This window comes from Falco cherrug, chromosome 2, assembly GCF_023634085.1.
Source record: "Falco cherrug isolate bFalChe1 chromosome 2, bFalChe1.pri, whole genome shotgun sequence".
Lineage (NCBI taxonomy): Eukaryota > Metazoa > Chordata > Aves > Falconiformes > Falconidae > Falco > Falco cherrug.
This window is the reverse complement of record NC_073698.1, coordinates 65,339,457-65,363,438: the sequence shown is the minus strand read 5'-3', so window position 1 is coordinate 65,363,438 and position 23,982 is coordinate 65,339,457. Positions and strand designations below refer to the sequence as shown.

General features: G+C 37.3%; 1 protein-coding gene across 3 annotated transcripts in view; it reads right to left on the bottom strand.

Moving 5' to 3' along the window:
* Window positions 1-4,440: 4,440 nt before the first annotated feature.
* The window catches only part of TFDP1 (transcription factor Dp-1), a 49,510-nt gene continuing 29,968 nt past the window's right edge, over window positions 4,441-23,982 (bottom strand). For 2 of the 3 annotated variants that reach the window (XM_014279674.3, XM_055701881.1), the window contains exons 5-12: window positions 19,754-19,875; window positions 18,280-18,445; window positions 17,940-18,086; window positions 14,481-14,549; window positions 13,007-13,158; window positions 12,070-12,236; window positions 11,405-11,486; window positions 4,441-5,782 (exon numbers count right to left, since the gene is read on the bottom strand). In XM_014279674.3, coding sequence (XP_014135149.1) covers window positions 5,635-5,782; window positions 11,405-11,486; window positions 12,070-12,236; window positions 13,007-13,158; window positions 14,481-14,549; window positions 17,940-18,086; window positions 18,280-18,445; window positions 19,754-19,875 — 1,053 coding nt within the window. In that variant the 3' untranslated portion in view covers window positions 4,441-5,634. The remainder of the gene's footprint in view (window positions 5,783-11,404; window positions 11,487-12,069; window positions 12,237-13,006; window positions 13,159-14,480; window positions 14,550-17,939; window positions 18,087-18,279; window positions 18,446-19,753; window positions 19,876-23,982) is intronic. The other variant, XM_055701882.1, reaches the window with a different exon arrangement.

The following is a 23,982-nucleotide window of genomic DNA, read 5'->3' as shown; positions in this document are numbered from 1 at the left end:
CCGGGCTTTTAATTTTCTTTTAGCCATCTTCTTCAATAGTTCTAATATGAGGTTCAGGGCTGATCTCAGGCTGTCTAGACCACATTTGGACAGGACTTCCTCACACCACTTTGAAAACTGGCATTTACCATTATTTTAGTCTGTAAAAACTTACCATTTCAAGGTTCATTAGACATCAGCATCAGAAATTTAGAGGTCCACTCTACCTAGCATAAATTACCTGGGTTGCCTGTTTTAAGAGAGTTAAGCTTCAAGTATGTGCTTAATGCTCTGCTTTATTTTTAACAAATTCTCTCAAGTTTACATGATAAAAGAATACAAACCTTCCCTGAAGTCTGCAACTTTTGATGTGCTACAATGCAGAAACTTTGCATTCTGCTAGGACCAGCCCTGCTGAGAGGTTAGGGCTGGTATTGCTGCACTATTTACAGCGATTTACCATGATGTGTATATAGTAATGTGTTAAAAGATCAAATCTTTGAGCCAAACTTTGGATTTCAACCTGTTCAAAACATCCAAAAGTTTAAGAGGTCATAACAGAATAAAGAAAAGCACTTGTAAAGATACTGCATGGGTGATTTTCAATGAACACCAGTCTCTCTTCTTTCTTCTCTGCCACATCAGGACATTCTGCCTTTATCGCAGCAAAGCTGTGTATCAATAATCATGATTTTCCCTGGTGCATGTTTCACTTGTTAGTGTTGACGTGTTTTGAATGTTTCTCTGGGGACAGCAGCTCTCCAGTTGAGTGAAAGGCAGATGCAGCGCGGTGACAACCATCATCACGCCAGATCAGAACTACCCATTAGTCAAATGTTGGAAGTAGGAAATACCCATCCACATCAGTTGCTGCCTTTCTTCATTTTGCTCACAGCATCACCTGTATTTCTGCTTAAAAATCTCATCTTAAAAGGAAGACAGTCTTCACTTCTACACACTGATCTAACAACTACCTTTTCATCATAGAAGTTTAGTAATTTTTGACAGCTTCTGAAGATGAGCTGAGGTTCCATTCTTTTTCTGCCGAGTCTTCAGTACACAGACAAGCTATATGACCCATTTATTAGTTTGTTTGTAATACTGACACATGATATTTTCTGATGTGCTTTTTGTTTTCTTCTCTCTTACTGAATCCACATGGTAATTCAGGCTGGAATGCACCTCAGGTCATCTCCAGTCCAATCTCTGCTCCACACACGGTCAGCCATGAGGTCAGAATCTACACTGCTCCAAGCTTTTATCCTGTCTGCTCTTGAAAACCTTGAAGATGGAGTCAGCACAACCTCTCTGGGCAACCTGTTCTACAGCTTGACCATCCAAAGTTCTTCCTCAAATCCAGCTGGAAACATCCTTGTTTCAGCTTGTGTGTGCTGTCTCTCAGCCTCCCACCATGTGCCACTGTGGGGACTGACTCCATCTCTGCAATAACGTTCTCACAATACAGGAAGGCTGCCATTAGGTTTCTAGAGGCCACCACTTCAGGTAGAACAAGGCCCTCTCCTCATATAGCAACTGCTCCAGCCCCCTGAGCATCTTGGTAACCCTCTGGAATCCATGGAAGCTCAAGGAGGAATCAGAGACCAAGAAAAACCTTGAAAAAATCATAAACTCCAAATCTGGAAAATAATTACATTAGAAGTCATTGCTCTCATGGTGATGGCTTGGTCTTTGCTTTTCCTGATAAATGAATGACAATTAAGATAAAACAAGGCTTTAACAATAAAATGTGTGATAATAATCATCACATCTTTCCGTAAGCTGATGGATCTCAGGACTGAAAGTTGTTAACTCATGCAGAAGTGAACTCATGCAGAAGCGAAGATAAATAGCCTACTACTGCTAAGCAGACAAGAGAAAGGAAATCCCTACATGAAACAATGAATTATCTGGGAAAAACAGTGTATATGCTCTCCTTTCTACTGATGATCATTCCAATAATATTACATCAAAGCCTTTTTTTTTCTTTTACCCTATTTATATTAAAGCAGCATCCAATTTTCAGATTTCCCATTAATGTGAAGATTTCACAACCTGTGTATTCACTGATAAAGAACTGAGGTGATTTATCTTGTGACAGTTACCTCCTTCCATGAAAAATTATTAAAATAGTCATCTTCATGGGCTGGTACCCTATTAGCCCCATTTATTTTTTCTTTTCTGCAATAGTTGCCTTTTGTTGAAGGAAGATTTTAAAAAACAGCTTCCAAAGTCATAATTGCTTTTCTTTAGTCAAGACATGCAAATTCCTACAGGAAAAGCAAAACAGTTTACTTTTGAAACAAAGAATTCAAGAAATCATTCTTAACTTGTCATACAGGTCAAAATAGAGGCAGTCTTTCAAAACTCAGTATCACTTTAGAAAAACAGTGAAAGATGCACACTTTTTGCAGGATTTATCTGCAGGACCATTTCAGAAACCTGAATAAACACTTCACAACTTTTCCTCTTCTTCAGATTACAAGAAGTGCTGACAAATTAAAGGAATAACAGTACATCCCTTCCCCGCCATGTTTTTCCCCAAATTGAGTCCTTCTCACCATTCCCATTACCTTTACCATTATTTAATCCTTCTTAAACTGAATTCTAGTTTCTATCTCCTTACAGTGTTTTCTACTTCCACAGACATCCTCAACAATTTCCTGTCCATGATTTCCTCTTACATTCTGTTCCTGCTTTTAATATGCCTTTTCCATCTGTACATGTGGTACCACCCTTTTCAGACACCAGAACCATAATTTATCTCCCACATTCCAGTTCCTTTCATGCCAGGCATGACATTATTACACTGTTCTATGAATTTCTCTTGGTTTTTGTTTTCTTTTAAAATAAAGTTTCTACTACTAGTCTTCTCATTACTTCTTCCCAACCTACAACTTCTTCTCTTTTTTTATGCCCCTCTGTAAAGATCCTAAAAGTTTAAATCTGTTCTCTTTTCTGTTTCCCTCCTTGTACTACTTCCTGAAATCTCCCTTCCACCTTCTCCATTGCCACTGGTGTCTCTTCTTTTTTTTCTTCTTCCTCTTTCACCTAAACACTATGACCAGGTAACTGCCTGAAATCTAGCAAGTAATTAAAAAAGCCAATGGACTTTCTCTTTTTACTGATTGTTGCCTTTACCAGAAAGCTCTCTTGAAACAAAGGCAATGCAGAATCATTGAATCATTTAAGCTGGAAAAAAACTTTTAAGATCATTGAATCCAACCATAAATACAATATAGACTCATTCCCCCGAGCCACTCCAGTTAAACCACTGAATTCCATTTCAGAGATTCATCAGCAACTAAAGTAATGTCTTTTGAAACGTATGCTTTGCCACTTTCAACTGCCACCATGACCTTGTCTCATCTGAGGTCTACTCAGCTCATAAGAATCAAATGGAAACTGTCAGTTGCTTTCAGCCCTCCTTACCTAACATCCCTGTACTAACTCTTGGATCATACACTAGAGAGGTTTAGAACATAAGGGAAAACTGGAATAATCCCCTTGGACTGTCAAAAATTCCTTGATAACTACTGTTGGACTCCGCAGATAAAACTGCCATTCAACAGCAAAGGTAATTTGAAGCTGACTCAACTGCAACAACCACCTTGCTTCTAGCATTAGCACTGCCAAGAATGCCACCTTCAGCGAGAAGCAAAGCATTCAAATTAGCTCTCACCAATGGTTTTCCCAGGCCCATAAAAGTAAGTGATTTGCTTGGTTCACTCATTACAACAAGGTTTGATACAATTAGAAAACATTCACTGAGTATCAACCGCTCTGTAGCAAGTGCACCACATCCCATTACCACAGATTTGTCAAGGCATAATCCCTCAGAGGAAAAAACCTCATGTAACAAATTTTGTATTTACCGCAGGGCTTAAGTGCATCCAGGAGCCCTTACCACAGACACAGCAGTTACCAGACTAAATTGTGTTTGCAGTGGCTCCCTGGAGTTTGTGTAAGCAACAAATCCTGACTCTGACAGCACAGCCTGCAGTGACCGAGCCAGCTCAGTAACCTGCCCTTTCAGGTGAGGGCAGAGGATGCGATCTAACAGAAAAGTTTAAGGTAGGAAGTATATGGAAAGTAGATTCCTGTTCTGAGGACATGGGAACGTACCACAGAGCTAGGACTGAGGAATACAAGACGAAAAGTTAGGACCGTAAGTGCGGGTTTTTAAACAAAGAAGATGGATTGGAGTACTAAGATTGGCCTGACATGCTGAGAAGCAACATGATTTTAAAAAGGAGACACGAAAGAAGAGAGTATACAGGGTAAGATACTGCTTTTTGCATCGCAAGTCACCAAGAGCTATAAGATCAAATCACTAAATCAAAGCAAAAAATCTGGGCCCTCTATAGTGTAGATGCAGTATCCTGAGACAGTTAATTCTAGGTCTTGTGATGAGAGCAAGTGCAATGTTCTAAAATAACCCTAAAATTAGAAAAACCACAGAGCTTGTTAAAAATGCCCATGCGCGTTTTATTAATAAAAACTAACAGTGCCAAGGTTAAACAAGTCAAACAATTATAGTCTCTTTATATTCCATAAAATATTACAGAAAAGTTTATTTGTGTTTCAATAAAAAGACTACTGTCTTAGAATAGGCAGCTGACAGTATTTGTGCAGTTAATTGTTTGTGAATAGATTTTAAAAGACTACCACCTGCCCTGAAATTCCTTTTATAAAAATGAACTATTAAAAATGATTGACAAATTTTGAGTTAAAAAACTTAAAACATTCTCTATATTTAATTTCAACTTTATAATAGATTACAGGAAGATGCTTATGAAACAAATACAAACATTTGTTTCAGTACATGTCTTTATATGATAGACTTATAAGTATGTAAACAACTATATAATAAAAAGTTTCCAAAGTCTGCCTGTAAGAAATCAGGCAAATTTTACCATAAGCAATAAATCATTCCAAACCTTCAAGACATTTTATATAGCTGCACCAACTGGCAGTAAACATTTGCCAAAATCTTTGTAATTCATATGTCCCAACATACAGTGAAAAGTATATAAACTTGATGGAATCTTAATGTTAGATATAATTTAAGGGAAAATAAGTTCACAACAACATTTCCGGAATTTAACATGTAAAAAAGTAGGACGTATCTTTCTTGTTTGGTTCTTTGGACACTGTGTGATTAACAAAAAACACTACTACATTAGCTCACTATCCCTCAAAAAGTGGCATAATCAAAATACACTCCAAATAAATTGCCATTCAGTGTATTCATTTTCCACAGAAGGATAGCATTTTATTTCTCAATGGTGTGTCTACATTTAATTTAGCAAACTTCGCAAGAACATTTGGGGCAAAAATCCATTTTCCTTCAAGTAAAAAAAAAAAAACAAACCAAACAAAAACAACCAACAAACCAAAAACCCCTAAAACAAGAGTAAATAAAGGCTCTGCATTAACACACTGGTATCAAAAACACACATCCACACCACATTTAAAAATATCCTACATAAAACAATCCTTGTTTGCTTATCAGAGGTGCAATTTCTAAACTCAGAACTGCTTACCGATATTCTCCTTGAGGGATGGGGCAAAGTAATTTGAGACACTTCTCCCTAGAACAATTTATTCCTGAAGCTTGCTGAATTTGAACAAAAAATAGTCTACAAGCAAAGGGCATCAGTCGTCATCATCATTTTCATTGAAATCATCGTCGTCGTCATCGTCATCCCCGACATAAGAAACTGGTGTTTCAACTCTGGAGCCACTGTACTGAGATCCATTGGAACTTGTAGCCAACATCCCATCTCCACCATTGGAAAAATCACTGGGGGGGGGGGGGGGGGGGAAGAAAGAGACCAGTTGGCATTGCTTAATGGTTTTTCCCAGTTTACTATGCTCTTAAATATATTCATGTATCTATTCCATTCCTTTAATGAATTTGCCACTGCTACTTTATAAACTGTCTTTAATATAGGTTCCAAGTTGTTTCTCAAAGGCAGAAACAGTTGAAGTAATTTTGAAATGGTTCTTACTAAGGAAGGATTAAAAGGATTAAATCCTTTCACAGGCACCTTAGAAGTATGCTTCCCAGGTTTCTGCTAAAGCACATTTCGTGTTAAGGCTACACAGCTACCTAAGCTCTTTAATATTTTTATGAAGCACTGGACACTTGCATCACAAGTGAATCATACCTTTCAGAAGCATTAATCTTGATTCAAAGATATGGAAAATTGAGGAATTAATAGCTTCTCCATAATTCCTTGTTATTACATGGCAAACTATCATTGCTACATAAGCTGTTATTTCTAACTTGGAATTGTTTTATTCTCATTATACTTTTCTAGTTTAAAAACAAAAAAAAACACAACAAGCAAAAAACCCCCAAATGAAAAAAACCCAACCACTGTGGCATCTCATATTTTTCCCTTTGTGTGAGTATTCCTCCACTGAAAATCCACTGTCTGGAGTATCAACTTCTTACTTGAGTATGTTCTTTCTCCACCAAAATGCACACACACATTGCAGATATGGTCTGAAATGGCTTGTTCCCAGATGAATTAACTGTATCCAGAAATATTTTACTTTGATAGAGCTAGAACATTCCATTATTACTTGCATTTTGCCAACCTTTTTTATTGTTTACTTTCTCAATAGTTTGATAAACTATTAAACCTGGTCACAAATTCTTGAAGTGTTTTTCTAAAAATCACAGAAATAGTATTTCTAACTTGAAATACATTTATCATTAAAAAACTGATTTCAAAAATGTTTGCAAAGTTATTTTTCAATCCAGCCAATGTACACAATCAATCAGGCCAGCCAGTCCCACCTCTGCGCCCAGTAAAATCATGGAGCAGATCCTCCTGGAAATTATGCTAAGGCACATGGTAAATGAGGAGGACAGCCAACATGGCTTCACTAAGGGCAAACCGTGCCTGACTAACCTAGTGGCCTTCTATGATGGGGTTACAGCAGTGATGGATGAGGGAAGAGCAACTGACGTCATCTCCCTGGACTCACACAAAGCTTTTAACACTGTTCTGCATGACATATCCTTGTCTCTAAACCAGAGACACATGGATTTGATGGGTGGACCACTTGGTAGACAAGGAACTGGCTGAATGATCACACTCAAGAGTTGTGGTCAATGGCTCAATGTTCAAGTGTAGACCGGTGATGAGTGGCATTCCTCAATGGTCCATACTGGGACCTGTGCTGTTCGACATCTTTGTCGGCGACATGAACGTCAGGATCGAGTGCACCCTCAGCAAGTTTGCTGACAACACCAAGCTTGAGTGGTGTGGTTGACATGCTGGAGGGAACAGATGGTATCTGGAGGGATCTTGACAGGCTTGAGAGGTGGGCCAGTGTGAACCTCACGCAGTTTAACAAGGCCAAGCACAAGCACCTGGGTTAGGACAACTCCCAGTATCAATACAGGCTGGGAACAGAATGGATTCAGAGGCCTCAGGAGGACAGCTCAGGGGTGCTAGTGGACAAAAGCTCAACATGTATCGCAAGTGCACTTTGCAGCCCAGGATACGGTTGGCTTTCTGGGCTGCACCAAAACAAGTGTGGCCAGCAGGTTGAGGGAGGTGTTTCTCCCCCTCTACTTGGCTCTTGTGAGACCCCACTTGGAGTACTGCCTTCATCTCTGGGGTCCCTTAACATAAGAAGGGCATGGCCTCCTGTTGAAGCAAGTCCAGAGAAAGGCCACAAAGATGATCAGAGGGCTGGAGCACCTCTCCCTGTGAAGACAGACAGACAGTTGGGGTTGCTCAGCCTGGGGAAGAGAAGACTCTAGGGAAACCTCATAGCAGCCTTCCAGTACTTCAAGGGGGCTTGCAAGAAAGATGGGGACAGACCTTCCAGCAGGGCCTGTTGTGGTAAGACACAGGGTCATCATTTTAAACTAAAAGAGAGTCGATTTAGACTAGATATTAGGAAGAAATTCTTTACTGTGAGGGTGGTGAGATACTGGCACAGGTTGCCCAGAGAAGCTGTGGATGCCCCACACCTGGAAAGCAACCCTGGGGCTTTAAGCAACCGGTTCTAGTGGAAGGTGTCCCTGCCCACGGCAGGGGGGTTGGAACTAGATGATTTTGAAGGTCCCTTCCAACCCAAACCATTCTGTGATATGTTTCTATGCACACTGTTGTTGTATGGAGCTAATTCAATGGTCTGCCATCACACAGAATGAAATTGTAGGGGCACACCCTAGAAGTTGTCCTAGTTTCAACTGGGACAGAGTTAACTTTCTTCCTAGTGGCTAGTAAAATGTTGTGTATTGCATTTAGTATATGATAATACACGGATGTTTTAATTATTGCTGAGCGGTGCTTACACAGCATCAAGGCCTTTTCTGCTCCTCACCCCACTCCATCAGTGAGCAGGATGGGGGGGGCACAAGGAGCTGGGAGAGAACACAGTCAGGACAGCTGATCTCAGCTGACCAAAGGGGTACCACACCGTATGACGTCATGCTCAGCATATAAAGCTGGGGGAAGAAGGAGGAAGGGGGGCACGTTTGGAATGATGATGTTTTGTCTTCCCAAGTAACTGTTAGGCATGATGGAGCCCAGCTTTCCTGGAGATGCCTGAACACCTGCCTGCCAACAGAAGTGGTGAATAATGCCCTTGTTCTGCTTTACTTGTGTGCGTGGCTTTTACTTTACCCATTACAGTCTTTACTTCAGCCCATGAGCTTTCTCACTTTCACCCTTTGGATTCTCTCCCCCACCCCACTGGGGGCAAGTGAGTGAACAGCTGTGTGGTGCTTAACTGCCAGTCAGGGCTAAACAACAGAAGCTCACAAGGAAAACATATCCATTGAGACACTTTCAAGAGTTTCTGCCATCCTGCACACTTATCCAAAAGGAAGATACTAAGACATCAGTCTAGCTGTAGTCAGATGACTTAAATTATCTGCAGAAGCAGTTTCAAAAACAAAGAAAAAAAGCTTAACTCTTGTGTTCCTGTGATCTTTGAAAGTATAAACGCAAAATCCTGTCTCCCCTCTTTCTGATAAAAATGGAACTGGATTTCATAACCTGAGTACCCTAGCAAGACAAAGAAACTGGGATGAAGGCATTGGTAGCAGCATCTTCAGTTTTCTGCAGACTTTCTTTAGAGACATTGCTAAATAAATTTATAGCCTTTATCTGCCTTGCCAGAAATTTTTGGTAGCAGAAAAGCTACACATCTTCTAGTTTCCCATTGCCATGAATATTTATGTATGTACTATAATTACACATAATTTGTCACTCCCCTTTTCCAACCTCCTAATATACAGAAGTGGTAGGAGCTCTTGTGTTTCTCACTAAGATAACGAAACAACAGTCATCCTCTGGTTTTCTATTGGCCTCTGGCTAGTAGTGGCCTATTCAAATTTCAAAGTATTAAAAATACATGAGCTCTTTTTCACTAACACCATGCTCATTATCACAGAGGGAACCTCAGTGAAAACAGGCGATTTTATGTACCATGTTAAGTTCTGCTTCTCTAAAGATATATTGGCACTATTCCTATCCACGCTTCAGCTCCCTAGCACGTAACAGGCAGAACTTTCCACACCTTTCTGGGCAGCTGGAATGGCCTGGAGCATAAACCACACTCTTCACCATTGCTAGTCCTGCACATCCCTGAGCTTAACTTTCCCTTGTAAGTTATTTCCTTATTTTTTTGTACCACATTCAAGTCTATCATCTCCAAAAAGGGTTGTTGTTTTTTTAAAGAGAAATGCTTTAAAAACGTAATCGCATTAGCCTTTTAAAGTAAGCTACATACCACATCTTTAGAAGGACCTCCTTCCAACACTGACAGAAGGCAGATGGTTGAGGAAAAGCTGCCAGAAGACTGTCGTCAGAGAACAAGAACAAAGCTATATCTCCTTCTCTAAAGAAATACCATCAATACAGGATTTTTGCCTTTAAACACAGATGGTTTAAATGGCCTAAAATCTAGGACTTCCTGAAGAATTTCAATGGTATAGCAATTTCACAAGTAATTTACAAAGCAGAGGCTGCCAGTGATTCTGATATGGGAAATCCACTGTTCTGGAAAGAGCTAAAGTAATCTAGAACTTGTCCTCTCCTCTCCAGCCTCACCTCAGTGCCTGCTAAAATATTGAAACAGATCCTCCTGGAAGTTATGCTGAAGCATATGGAAGACAGGGAGGGGATTAGCGACAAACAACATGGCTTCACCAAGGGTAAATTGTGCCTGACTGATCTTCTGGCCTTCTGCAAGGGAGTGAATGCATCAATGAACAAGGGAAGAGCTACAAAGTAATCCACCTGGGCTTCTGGAAGGCCTTTGATACAGTCCCCCACAACATTCATTATCTCTGATCTGGAAATACATGAATTCCATAGATGGACTATTTGATGGATAAGAAATTGGCTGGATGGTCATGACCGAAGAGTTACAGTCACAGCCCAATGTCCAAATGGAAACCAGTAATGAGCACTGTTCCTCAAGGGTTCATATTGGGACCAACAGTATTATATACAGAAGAAATTTTTTACGATGAGGGTGGTGAGGCACTGGAACAGGTTGCCCAGAGAAGCTGTGGATGCCCCAATGCCTGGAAGTGTTGACAGTCAGGTTGGACAGAGCTTTTGAGCAACCTGATGTAGTGAAAGATGTCCTTGCCCTTGGCAGATGTAGGTGAACTAGATGAACTCTTAAGATTCCTTCCAACCCAAACCATTCTGCAATTCTAAATTCAGCCAGATAGGATTTAGTTCGACTACACATACAACAGTTAGTTAAATAACTTTTCAGATAAGTCTAAGTTTCTGGACATAACAGAAACAACTGGTAGAAAATTAACATTTTTGCAGATAATTTGTTCAGCTAATCAGCTTGCTCAATTCAAGTATTTGTTAACGTTAAACAGTTCAATGATATCTGACTCATCTTACAACTCAGTGGAGCTCACAGAAAGACATCTTTTGGATTAATGCAACAGCAAGAAACCAGTGAGAGTGACCACATAAGGAAAAGTGTCTTATATAGCAGGAGAAGTTCAGAAATTACGTAAGTCACTGTTTATCACTAAACCAGCTTCTGATGCTGTTTAAAATCCAGACAACAAGACCTTTTTTTTTCCCCCCCTCAAGTTAAACACTAATGACCAAGGGAGAATCTTGCCCATATTGTATCTTTAAGGAACTATCTGTTTTCTTTTCAAACTCAAAGCAATACATTCAGGATTAACACCAGCCTAATCAATTTATTTTCCACTACACAGGAAAATATTTCTTTAATGACACTGGTAAGAACCACCACTATTCAAGTAAAAGTGTCATCTGAGAGTAATTTAAAACACATATCCACACAACATTTAACCTAACCAGAACTGGTTTCATTAAGTATTTAACCTCTAATTAAGTTTCTTTGATGATCACAGATTTTAAAAGCTAACTGGTAATTTCCATCTTACCTGGCTGAAAATCTTGTGCCATTTGACGCAGAACCTGATGAAGATGTGACATATACACTGCTGATTGATCCCTGAGCCATTTCTGTAAAATGAACAATATGCGTTTCAAGAATACTTCAAAACACACCCATCTAATTCAGTGGAAATGCTTAATCCTTTTGAACTCCAGAAAAGGAGTCTTGCACCCAAGACAACGTAAAATACTGATGTACTATATGCTAAATAGCATAATTAAAAAACAATAAGCTAGTGCAACATGAAAATTTCAAAATACATTTAAAAGCATTTTATTTTCCAGTGAGCAAGTCAGATGTCTTCAGCATTCTTATATAATGAAAATGATGAAACAATACAAAAGAAGCCATCACCATGTCTGCACTTACTACATTTTGCCTTTGCAGGTGTCCTCTTAAAGAATTACACACTGCAAAGATCTGCTTACGTGGTGTAATGCAAAACTTGATTCTGCAAAGAGCAACAGCACATCTGCTATGAATCTCTTCTTATTTGTTCCCTAAGGTACACTAAAAAGCATATATGCTTGAGAGCCTGTCAGAAATCTTCAATAAAAATCAGTGGAAATTAACTGATCTCGGATGTTTTCATGGTTTTATCTTGAGTTACATATTAAAGAGCAAAACAAAACAACTCTTGGAGTAACCAACCTGTCACATATGGTTCCAGAGCTTTAGGAACCAAACTCCTTGCAATCTTTAGGTCCTCTGCTGAACAGCTTCCAGATTCTAGCCCACAAGCCATTCCCATTCGTTTTAGCACTTCTATATCATCATGAATTTCAAAAGTATTGTCAAAATTAAATAGATATTCAAACCTGAAGAGAAAAAAAAAGTTTCAATTGGCTTCAATGACTTTCCAGTTTCAGAAATTGCAGCATTTCAAAAGCTTAACACACAGTGTTAGTGACACATCACATGAATCTATCAAATCTTAAGATTTATGTATTTGACAGCAAGCAACTAAAACTATAATTATACACACTATACAAATCATTAATAGGTTTAACATATACAGAGTTTTAATTAAATTGTTGCACGTTTGGTAATTTTTTCTTTACTCCCATTTCTCTTCTTACTGTGACTTTTGCACATTTTTAAACTTTTCTAAAAGTACTTCTAAATGCAAGGGGAAACCATGGTTATATTCAGCTTTTATTTAGCAGATGCAAACCCTAGCTTTTTGAACTAGAAGTAGAGAACAGCGGTTCTAAAAGCAAAACGCATTTTCATTTCTGGTGGTTACATTTCATCATGTTAAAACTAAAAGGAAAACACTATTTGGTAAAGTATGACACAAAACTGCAGCAGAGCTGCCTTACTTTGCTTCTAACGTCTCTAGACAGTAAGTCTTAAATAACTTATTAAATGTGAATGCAATTATTCTGTTTATTAAAAAGCTCTATAAAACTGTTTCTATTCAACATGCATTTCAGACAGGTAAAACTTTAAGTCATGTTCTCAGTCTACAAAAGGCACAAGTAAATTTATTTGTATTTCATTTTTAACAAGTCTAGATGAACACTTTAGCACGGACATAAAACTGATAGGTGTACCAAAAGGCAGATAGAAAACTTTGTTAACTCACTTGTCATTTGAAATACTGCAGTCAATCACTGTCTTCTTGCTGGTGTTCACAATGATAAATGGCAAATGGATGACAGAATTGGAGGGTGGCGGTCGATTCGCCTGTTGTTCTGCTTGACGGTTTCGCTGAACAAGGTTCTTGAAGGCAATTTGCTAGAAAAAGCAATAGTGATATGAAAGTATGAATTAAACCTCTAAGATCCTGTTAACAAAAAAATCCCTCAGATTGAGAATACCAGCAATGGTTGCAGCAAGTAAATACAGAAAATGACAAGAGCATTCACCATATTCCTGCATGTTAAGACGTAAGAAACAAATGGTAATAATGAAAAAGAGAACACAGTAAAACTTAACTGAGAAAAAAAACGTACATTCTAATAACTACATCTGGACAGTTCCTTGGACAGATCCTTGACAGAACAACAAGATTAAGAGTGACTGGAAAAAGGAATTTCATATAGCATTCCACTTCCACTGTTTACTATTCCCTGCTAGCTCCTGCACTCCACAAGAACAGCTGTATGATTAAAACTGTACTTTTGCTAAAAACTAGTGAACATGGGATTTGAATGTCTGATGTTAGGTTTCTGAATTACTCAGCTGAGATTAGTGACTTTACTCTCACATCCTACCAAAACTTCTTTTCAGAATTTTGTATTTTAAGGATTAGCAATTTTAAGAACTAAAAACTCAGATTAATTATTGAAACTCAAGTTACAGATCTTACACTAAGTCACCAAACTAAGAACAAAGTATTTTTCTAGTCATGGAATCAAATGAAAGAACAGGAATTACAAACAAAATCCAAAGCCAACACAGAGACTGATAAAAATCAGACAGCTGTTGTGACTGCTGTCTCACAGCTGTGTGTACTTTCTTTCTGCATACCTTCCTTGAGATTCTCATTCCTACTGCACAGGTAGTGCAGCTACTAAGGGATACATTCCAGTGAACCAGCAGCACAGTGACTTACAGGATAGACTACTACTTCCCCCAGTGTACTAGTGGAAATCCCAGAAAAAGTTCAGCAGCTCTTTCACAGTGGTTAAGCCACTTACACAGGAGAGGCAGCAAAATCCCATAAAAGCAAGACACCGAGCATTAGAACAGACAACCCCAACAGACACATAATTTTATCTATGGACTTTAACACAGGAAAACATTCTAGATACAAGAACTGAATTGGAAAATTCAGAGGGTACAGTATGCATTACAGCTGCTGTCAGCATAGATCCTGTTTAAACATAAATTAAACTGCAGAAGAATTCATAACTCATGGAAGGCTGCTGGCTTGCCCAATAGCAATTGGCCAAGAGCATGGTCCCAGTTAAACTACTGTGCTAAATTAAAACTGCATATGCCTTTTCCTGAAATTCACCTCTAGTTGTCGTAGAATTTTCCCATCACTGGGATAAAACAACAGGAATACAGATATAAGTTACCTTGCCCTATAGACAAGAGTACCTTGACTGTACCTGTAGAATGAGTTCTTGTAGCTGAGACTGTTTTTGCTTTATTCTTTCAAGTCTTCTCTGTTTCTCCACCTTAAAGACAGAAAAAAAAGATTTGTTAGTTTGCTGGTTTTAAGTAGCATTTTATATCAACATTTTCTCCCCTGAGAATAATTTCAATACCAGAGAAACAGAAGTTACACCTCAAAGAATTATCCCAATTCTGTCAAGGAGGCAAACGGCACGCAGACCAGAAGGATCCACTTGATGTAGTCTAGTGATATTGGTGGTATTGGAGAAGATCCAAAGACGCTTAAAGAAATTAAGCTGCCCAAGATTAAGTCCTCACAGTATTGAATACATACTAAATAGTAACACAAAAGATAGGAGACAAAATGGTAGGGAATAAACAGCTTCTTCAGTGGAAGAAGCTCACCAGCAGATTCCCACAAGGACTTTGAGAGTGTAATTCAAATTATAAAGGGTCAGAATAAGGGGATGAACAGCAAGGTGACAATCTGCTGACTATGTTGTATTACCTGGCATAGTAAAAAGAGAGCTTATCATAAAGCACACTGGAAGTGTCTTGTGTGTGAGTGATTATATTAATCAAAATTATTTTGGTAAGTGTAATGTGATATGTGTGAGAAAACATAATCCCACCCATGCATATTTTAGAAATAAAATAACATTAAGTAGTGATCTTAAATCACAGTAATCTACAAAGCCCATCAGCTCAGTATACTACAGCAGTCAAAACTCTGAATTATTAGGCAAGGAACGGAGAACAAAACACAAATTATCACTACATCAGTGTATGAACCAGAGTGTTTACATCTTGAATTCTGTAGTTCAGTTGTTCCTGTTTCAAAAAGACCATACCAAAGAACAATCAGGATAATCAATAGTACAGAACAGATTCCATAAAAGGGAATAAAATGAATAAACTAGGACTCTATAGAAAGCAGAACGAAATAATGGGGGAGAACATGGGAGTTATGTATAAAACCATGAATAGGATGGAGAAAGTGAATAAGGAATTACCAGGTCACCATCACTTCCAATCAAAACAAAATATCAAAAATCAGAAGTATATCAAATATAGTATGTTCAAAACCAAATAAAAGGTATTTCATAAGTTTCTAATGTACCTGAAACTCTCTGCCACAAACGATTCAATATTAGAAGCAAACTTTGTACAAAGTGAAAATTTGTGAAAGAAAAATTGAGGGCTACTAAATAGAAGGATACTGTATCTGTCTCAGGTTATGCCTGAACAAATTACAGGAAAACATCACTTTCTCTAATTTTATACTCCTTCCTAGGTAATTGCTACTGTCAGGCAAGATACTGGATAGATGGACCGCTGGTCTGAACAAGAACTCAAGAACTTTCATTCTCAGGTCCTTAACATATGCAACTACCAAGAAAGAAAACGACCAGAGTTAAAAATTTACATGAATGCAGTTTTGGTTTTGGTAAAAACAAAAAAAAAAAAAAAAAAAAAAAAAGAAGCAGAAGTGTACACAGTTGAAAAAAACTGGAAAAAGGCATGATATTAAAAAAAAAAAAGAAAGAAAGAAAAGGTAGGATCAAGTCTTACAATTTAGCATCAGAAAATAAGTCAAATAACTGTCCCTCCCCCAAAAAAATTAACACAACTCATGTGAGATACATGTACACTACATTGCCTTCCATATTACTTTGAGATACAGGCCTTATTAATTGCCTTGCACCCTCTCTTTCTTGCATTATCAGAACATATTTTACAAATCTAATATTCTAATTTACACAAAAAGTACAAGTTTAAAAAGACTTAAAGTACTAAATACTTGATAGGGAACCCCTCAAAATCATATGTTCCCTTATAAACTCTTTGGCTTGATTTTTCAACAGTTTAAGGGTAAAGCTAAGGATTATCGGATGTAGTAGTAAAAAAAAAAGTATTATAGGCTTGAAAATTTCACAAATTAAATATTAGCCTTCACTAACTCATTAAGAAGAAACTCGCTGTAAAACTTGTCTCAGGTAATGTCACTAATAATTTAAATGCCAACAAAGACTGTAGAAACAGGAGGTAGAATACTCATGAAGCAATAATGGGGAAGGGAGGAATCCTGCAATTTCCTCAGTAAGGTAAGCTCAACAAATCTTAGGATTTGTGCTGTTTTCAAGACCGTATTACACTTGTGGGTCGATTATTTAATGGTTAACAGAACTTCCTCCTTTTATGACGTCTAATTAACAAATTCTGACTTTGGTATCAAAAGTTATCATTGTTCCCATCTTAAATGCAAGAACCTTCACTGTGCATTATTACATTAGAAGTTACTATTTTTACTTCAGTACTAGTATTAGCCTACTCTTCTTTAGGACAGTAACAATTATGACACCAAAGCCAGCTGAATGAGCCACACTTCTTTTTCTTTTTGTTCCAGTATTACTAGCAGTGCCATACTTTGAGACACAGATCCAAAGAGATCTACTTTTAAAGTCCCTCCAGCTAGCTGGTTCCCTATTCAGCATACAGCACAGTCATCTTTAAACCACTTTCCATACTCACCCTAATATTTATGCTCCTATTAACACACTCTTACCTGAACTAATAATTTTCACTTGGAATGATAAATATTTAAATAAAACTCAGCTTGATTAGATACCCTGTATTTTCCTCACCTAGACAGCAATTACAGTACTAACCAAAAAAACAATTATCAGTATCAAACAAAAATCTCCATAGAATTAGCCCTCTGTAGATAAGATTCCAAAATATTTTTTTTCAATTTGTCAGCTTCCACACTGACTTTTCCATCCCGCTGAAAGGAATTTAGACTTATTAAGAATAAAGACAAAGTCTCATTCTACTCTGATAAAGTGAATTGACTTCAGTAAGCCTCGGAAACTTTATTATCCTGCAAATCTCAGGATGCTAAAAAAAAATATCCTGCCAGAACTTACAAATGCCTTTCAGTATAAAACATTTTACTTCTTATCCAAGGCATGCAGTAAAAAAGTCCGACATGTTCATGTAAGACCTGCAAGAAATATGTAAGACCTGCAGCAACAAAGAAGGAGCAATGCACATATATACTAATATACATGCAACAACCGTCATCACTGATGTATTATTTGGCTGGTGTCTGGAGAAAACCTTCCTGACTCTTGAGCATCACTACTGCGATGTTGGAAATACACATTCATCTTTCAGTTTGATTAACTTCCACTCGGAACCATTTTGCATATACTACAAAAGCTGTGACAGAACCGTATTTCTGACCTAGAAAAATTAAAATACCTTTAAGCAATCTGGAAGTTTAAATGTGTTCTACTGTAAACACAAATAAAATTTTAAGAGTCAAAAAGGACCACACTCTAATACCTTGCTATCTCAGAAGATCACATGCATATGTTATATCAGAACATATTAAAGCTGTAAACATTTATTCAAAGACAAAGCCATTGTGAACTTCCTAATACATATACCTCTAAATTCTGACATTCCTGAGCAGAGTTAGTAGGTAGACCAATCCATTTGATTTCCTTCTTCTCCTTAGAGATAATGTTCATGGCCATAAGGACATTTAAGGCATCATAGACACGTCGTCTAATATTCTTCTGGTCATAAGCCTGCTGTAGACATAGCGCATTAATCAAAAACATACCCGTGTCAAAAATATTTGAAAATAAATATATTACAGTAAATGGGTAAACTCAGGTAATGTCTGAACTGTTTCATTTAGCAGCAGGAAAAGAAATACAAGTCTCAAAACAAACTTCTCTTCCCCCATTCAGTTCACGTGTAATTGACCTCCCATATACTTACTGATTCATTTGGTGAAATGTGATTATCAGTGGTACTGAATTCTGCAACCAACTCGTCTGCCACCTCATTGTATGAGGTGGTTCCTTTTCTTTGTACCTTCTCACAAACCTTCATAGAGAAATGACGTAAACCCTTGCCATTCTTCTCTCCTTTTTTGTTCCGCTTCCTAAATATACGTATAATATATATTTTAAGAAGATTTGAACTTTTGAATATTTAATGTCTCTTTTTCAAATACAGGCACACCGCTGTAAAAAAACAAGCCTTCCCTTTTGTTCTGCTTCTCACCCCTTCCCAACATCTTTTCCTATAATTTTTTTCCCCTCTACAATTTACAGTAGTTAACAATTCTAATGTCTTGATCCTGAAGCACAGTACAAATTCATTCTTTTGGCAATTCTGCTAGCTCCAGTAGCAGAGAGTAAGTTAACAATAGTGATATTCCTTGAAGAAGTCAATAAAGAAAACCTTCCAATCTTCAAGACAAAGAAGGGATGGGGGATAAATGCTAAAATATGAAAAGTAAATTACAGAAGGTAACTTTTTTGGGGGTTTTGTCTTTTTAATTATTTTTTTTTTATTTATTTAAACAGCCCATCTAGTTGACCACAAAAAATTAGATTGATTATTTGCTATGTAAGTCTGAACTGACTGAACCAAGTCTGATAACGGTTGAACTCACTAAACATTACACTATTACTAAAACACAGATCTGAAGTTATACAGTGTATAAAATTACCATGGAAACTTCAAAGTTACAAGTGCAACAAAGTTTCCTGCATATCTTTTAAATAAAAAGTTTCTTATAATTTGAGTGAAAAGATAAATAAATAAATAATATATATATAAAAAATTAGTATCTGCAATGAAACCTCTCAATTCTCTACATCTCATTTCACTGTGTAGTTTCAAAGTAGAATTCTATGTGTAACAAGACACTGATGATAAATTTGGTCTTAAAGCAATTACATTTAACAAGAGGCCCTTCGAACAAAACTTACATGAGAAAAGCACCAAAAGAATGCATTCATTGTATCTAACACTTTTTTCCCAGTAAGGACTACATTCTTTTTTCAAATGATACTTCAGGATACACTTGCTCAATCTGAAATGTACTGTATTGTTTTGGAAATACACCAACAAAACAGAAATGCCAAATTAAAAACTGAATCATCAGATGAATTTCTGTGTCCTTTTAGGAGCTAAATTCTCCTAATCTAAATAATATAAATATCTGTCAAGAGTTTACAGAAAATATTCTAGTTCCTTTTACAACAAATAAGTGGGTATTCATTCTTGAGTGACTATTGCCAGTTCTAATACAATATACTTTAATGTTGAAATGCTCTTGATGGAAAGATAAACACTGTCTCTCACACTGCTACCCTGAAGAGTACACACAATATCACAGTGAACATTTAGAACAGAAGCTCCAAACAATTTATTAGTCCTTTGTAACTTTTCTTTTGCTCACCCAGCAGACCATGGCGAAGAATCTCCAGTCTGGTTCTGTGATACAAAATGTGTGTTAGGTGTATGTGGACTTCCTACCAGGATAGTATTTTGCGCTGAAGGTCTCTGAGGTGTACCGATAACCTACAGTAAAGATAAAATAATTTGGAAAATGTTTGTCAGTAAGTATTCCAAGATACTCATATGCTGCATGATTCAATTGATGCATTATCTAAAAAACAGTAGAAATTTTTTTCTACCTACTTCTATTAGATGCATTGAATTCATACATACCAGCAAAAAAACATCAGACTACAGTCCATACAGTTAGAGCACTCCCTAAGTAATGAGCATTTATGTTTTATCCTTCTTAAATGAGCTTTTCATGCCTGCTGGATTTCTTAACACTGTTCAATACTAACCTAGACAAGATTAAAACACACATGCCCTCTTCCCCACTGAAAGAAAAAGGGAAAAAAGGAGAACAAAACCACTGCACCAAACTACACATAAAGAAGTTGCAGTAAATTACAGTTAAAATATGAACATAGGAAACAAGCTTCAAATCACTAGAACAGAGAGAAAACGCAGAGCTGTTGCAAAGAAGTCAAAATTCTCTCCTGCAGTCAAGTCTCTATGACTACAGAGTCAAACCCAAAATACAAGCATGTTAGAGGCGAGGAAGAGCAAGGGTCAACTAACTGTCTTTTATCACTGCAGTGGCTGAGACCAGTTTAAGCAAAACCCTTCCATTCTGAACATGTTATGAGTACGCACTCAGCTGATCACAGTCTTCCAGCTTACAAGTAGTCCTGAAGATGTGCTAATTTGATCATGAGTAATACATATATTTGCACACAGAGCCATGCTCTCCTGATCTGTGAAGCTAGCTGAAGCAGAACTCCCACTTTTGCAGATGATTTTTTTTTATCTTTGAAATGTTATAAAAGTAACTGTCTAGAGAATATTTATTTAGGAAAACAAAATGATACTGTACAGATTTCAATTTTGTAGACAAATATGCCTATTTTGAGGGGAACATTTACTTCCCAATGGAAACAGCATGCTGCACCCCTAACATCAGTGAAGTGAAACATACATCAAATGTACCTAAACTCATAAGCACCCACAGGCTTGCTGCATTTTCCAGCAGCCACATTCTGGCTCACCAACAAAATTTGAAGTTTCTTCCTCAGGCTATCTTCAATAATTTAGCCCCAACACGAGTACAATAGAAAAACTGAAAACCCCAAATGAAACACTGAATGGGTGAAAGTTAAAATTAATCAAAATTTGAATCACCTTTAAATGCAAAAGGTGGTCTACTGGCTATCGTGATTTCAGCTACCTGGAAGGACAAACAGCTGCCATTTTTTCCCAAATACTGTGACTTTATATTATACCACCTCTCCTATGAGTTAATATACAAGTTTGTTACAACCACTTCTGACAGCTGGAAAATCTTAGGGCCTACGCCCCTTTCCAGCAGCTTTGTTCCATACTTAAAATGTTTCTAATTCTTATGGAAAGTCAACTAATCTCTACTACTTTTCATAACCAAAATTTCTGATTGTGGAAAACAGAAAGAGGGTGAGGGATGCCAAACTGGCACAGCACACATGCTCACTTTTCCCCCGTGGAAAAAATACTATCAGTTCTGCTATTGACTGGTCTGGTTCACCAAATGTCTCAAAGGACTGCAAAAACCACCCATGTGCTATTCAAGTAATGTAGACAATGCAGAAAACAGAAGAAAGCTGTTAGCCAGTTTTTATTCTTTTGGATGTAGTTACAGAGGACTGGAAGAGATGATTCAATATCTTGCTTGCAGAAGCTAAAATTAGAGGGTCCCACTATTTCCTAGCTTCTTAAATCCACAAGCAGTCCCACTATCACCCTGGTGCCACATCCAAAATTTGTATGACTGCGCAGTAAGACGAAAGCCAACCAGTACAGGGAAAGGGGTGGAATTACAGCTGGGTAAAAAACATTTGGCAGCAGCAAACCCTGGACATCTACTGGGCTCAGCAGTGCCTTGAAATACTCAACAATACACAGGAATAAATGGATGCGTGTACAAATTCACAGGCTCATTTCCAGAGTGGAAAAGTGAAGCCTGTTTAATGCATTCAAAACTTGCTCTGCATTCCCATTCTAACTCACAAAAATCGGCAAACTACCCAGAATTATATGCTTTGATGTACCACTATTAAGGAAGAATATTAAGAAACTCTACAGTCTAGAGTTTCAGAATCATCTGAGGAATTACTCAGTAATACTGTCTCCTTAACAGAAATGTTAACGCCCCTAACTTTTATTCACAAGTTCATAAACAACAATGACTTTGAATGAAAAAGAGCATGAATGAAATGAGTTAAGTAGTATCAAGTCACTGGAGGCACCCTAAAATGAAAGCTTACAGATAGAATTAGAGGATGTCTTTAGAGAAAACAGGGATGAAGTAGGGTGTGGACAAAAGCAGAAAAAGAAGTGCCTGCTGCTTCTCTGAAGTTTCCTGATTGCAAAAAAAGAACAAGATTACAGTTGAGCTCCTTGATAAAAAGATCAGGACAACAGGGAAAGCAGCAAGACAGCCCACCCTCCCACTTCACTGTACTCAACAGAAAAACTTACATGGGGACATTATTAAGAACAAGAAATCATACAACCTGAACAAAGAACACGTGCTCAGAAAATTAAGCGTTAAAAACCTGGTTTTAGCACTCAAAGGTTAGAAAGTTGAGTAGGTTCACAAGCCAACTCCTCAACTCTGCTCCCCAAAAACATTTTGCACATTGACAGAACATTTATTTCCTCCATTTTCAGGATTCTAGAGGTAATTTTGTTTATAGCTCTTGCTATTTCCTTCAGAACTGTAAAGTCACCAGAAATTTGCAACAGAAAATCATATATAAACATATACAGCTAGATACATATACAACAGAAAACGTGTATATATAGATATATACACAAAACAAAACCTCCATCTAATCTTTAACAACACACAACTAAGCATCTGATTTTGTACTGGTAACTGCCAATACAAATGTGCTGGTATGAGCACTTCTTTCACAAAAAATGAGTGCTAATATGTCCAGAGTAAGACTTAAAGTGCTGAAAAAAATTATGATTGCAAATGTACATTTCCCACAGTAATCATACTAACAAAACCACCATTAATAGTAGTTATTATTTCAGAATCTTTTTTTTTCTATAAAGTTATGATGTAAAATTAATCACAGATAACAGATGAGGATTTGTCAATTTAAACTTGTGATGAAAGACACAAGAATTGATTTTGTGTATACATAAACATTTACTCCCTGTTTAAAGTTTAAAAAAGCATCAGATGAACTGTAATCACATTATCATCCCCTGGTTTTTGTACTTTAAGAAAAGATTTTGTAAGTTACTTGGAAGAGCATTTCATTTTCAATATTAAACCCAAGTACATCCACAGTCTCACAGTAATACCCAAAAGGGACCCCTCTCTGTGCCATTATGGCCTATGATCCAGTTCAAACATTGTCCTCCTACTGCTGGTTACTGATTTTTAAATTAAAAGAATGCCTAATGACTCTGAATTTCCTTGTTTGGAAATGTACTAATAAAACACCTCCTAATGAATGTGTGATTTCTTCACTTAAACTCATTTTGCTACACTTGAACTTCCAAGTGGCTGCGGGAAGTAGCTAATTCACCACCACTGCCAGGAATGCAGCACAGTGGATCACCTGCACCACACTTACACAGTTGAAGAGGTACAGTTTATAGCTTCAGGCAGCCTCAATTATAAAACACTCCTTAGAGCTTAGCATTGGGAAATGCAGATGGGAAACTGCTTTCCTATCAAGAAGAAACCCAAATACAAGACATTCCATTTCAGATGTTTACACATTACAGCTGCTTTCCAGAAGATGAACTGAGACCAACTCTTTTCAGATCACTACATTTTAATTTTGATGACTATAAAATTGACTTCTCATAACCTATGTATTATCTATTACATTATTAGATTCTTTGAAAGCTCTGGTTTCATGTACCTCACACAAAGCTCGAAGTAAATATTTAAGCAAAAGGTTATCTACATTAAGCACACAGAAACATAGTTGTTTTGCATTTTGTTCCATGTAACTTCAATCTCAATAAAAATGTGCTGATGGACTTACTTTACATTTCCCTATGTCAGATTTCACAGCAGAATCTGAAAGAGCCACTGATTTTAAGTGGCAGGACTAGCAAAAGATATAA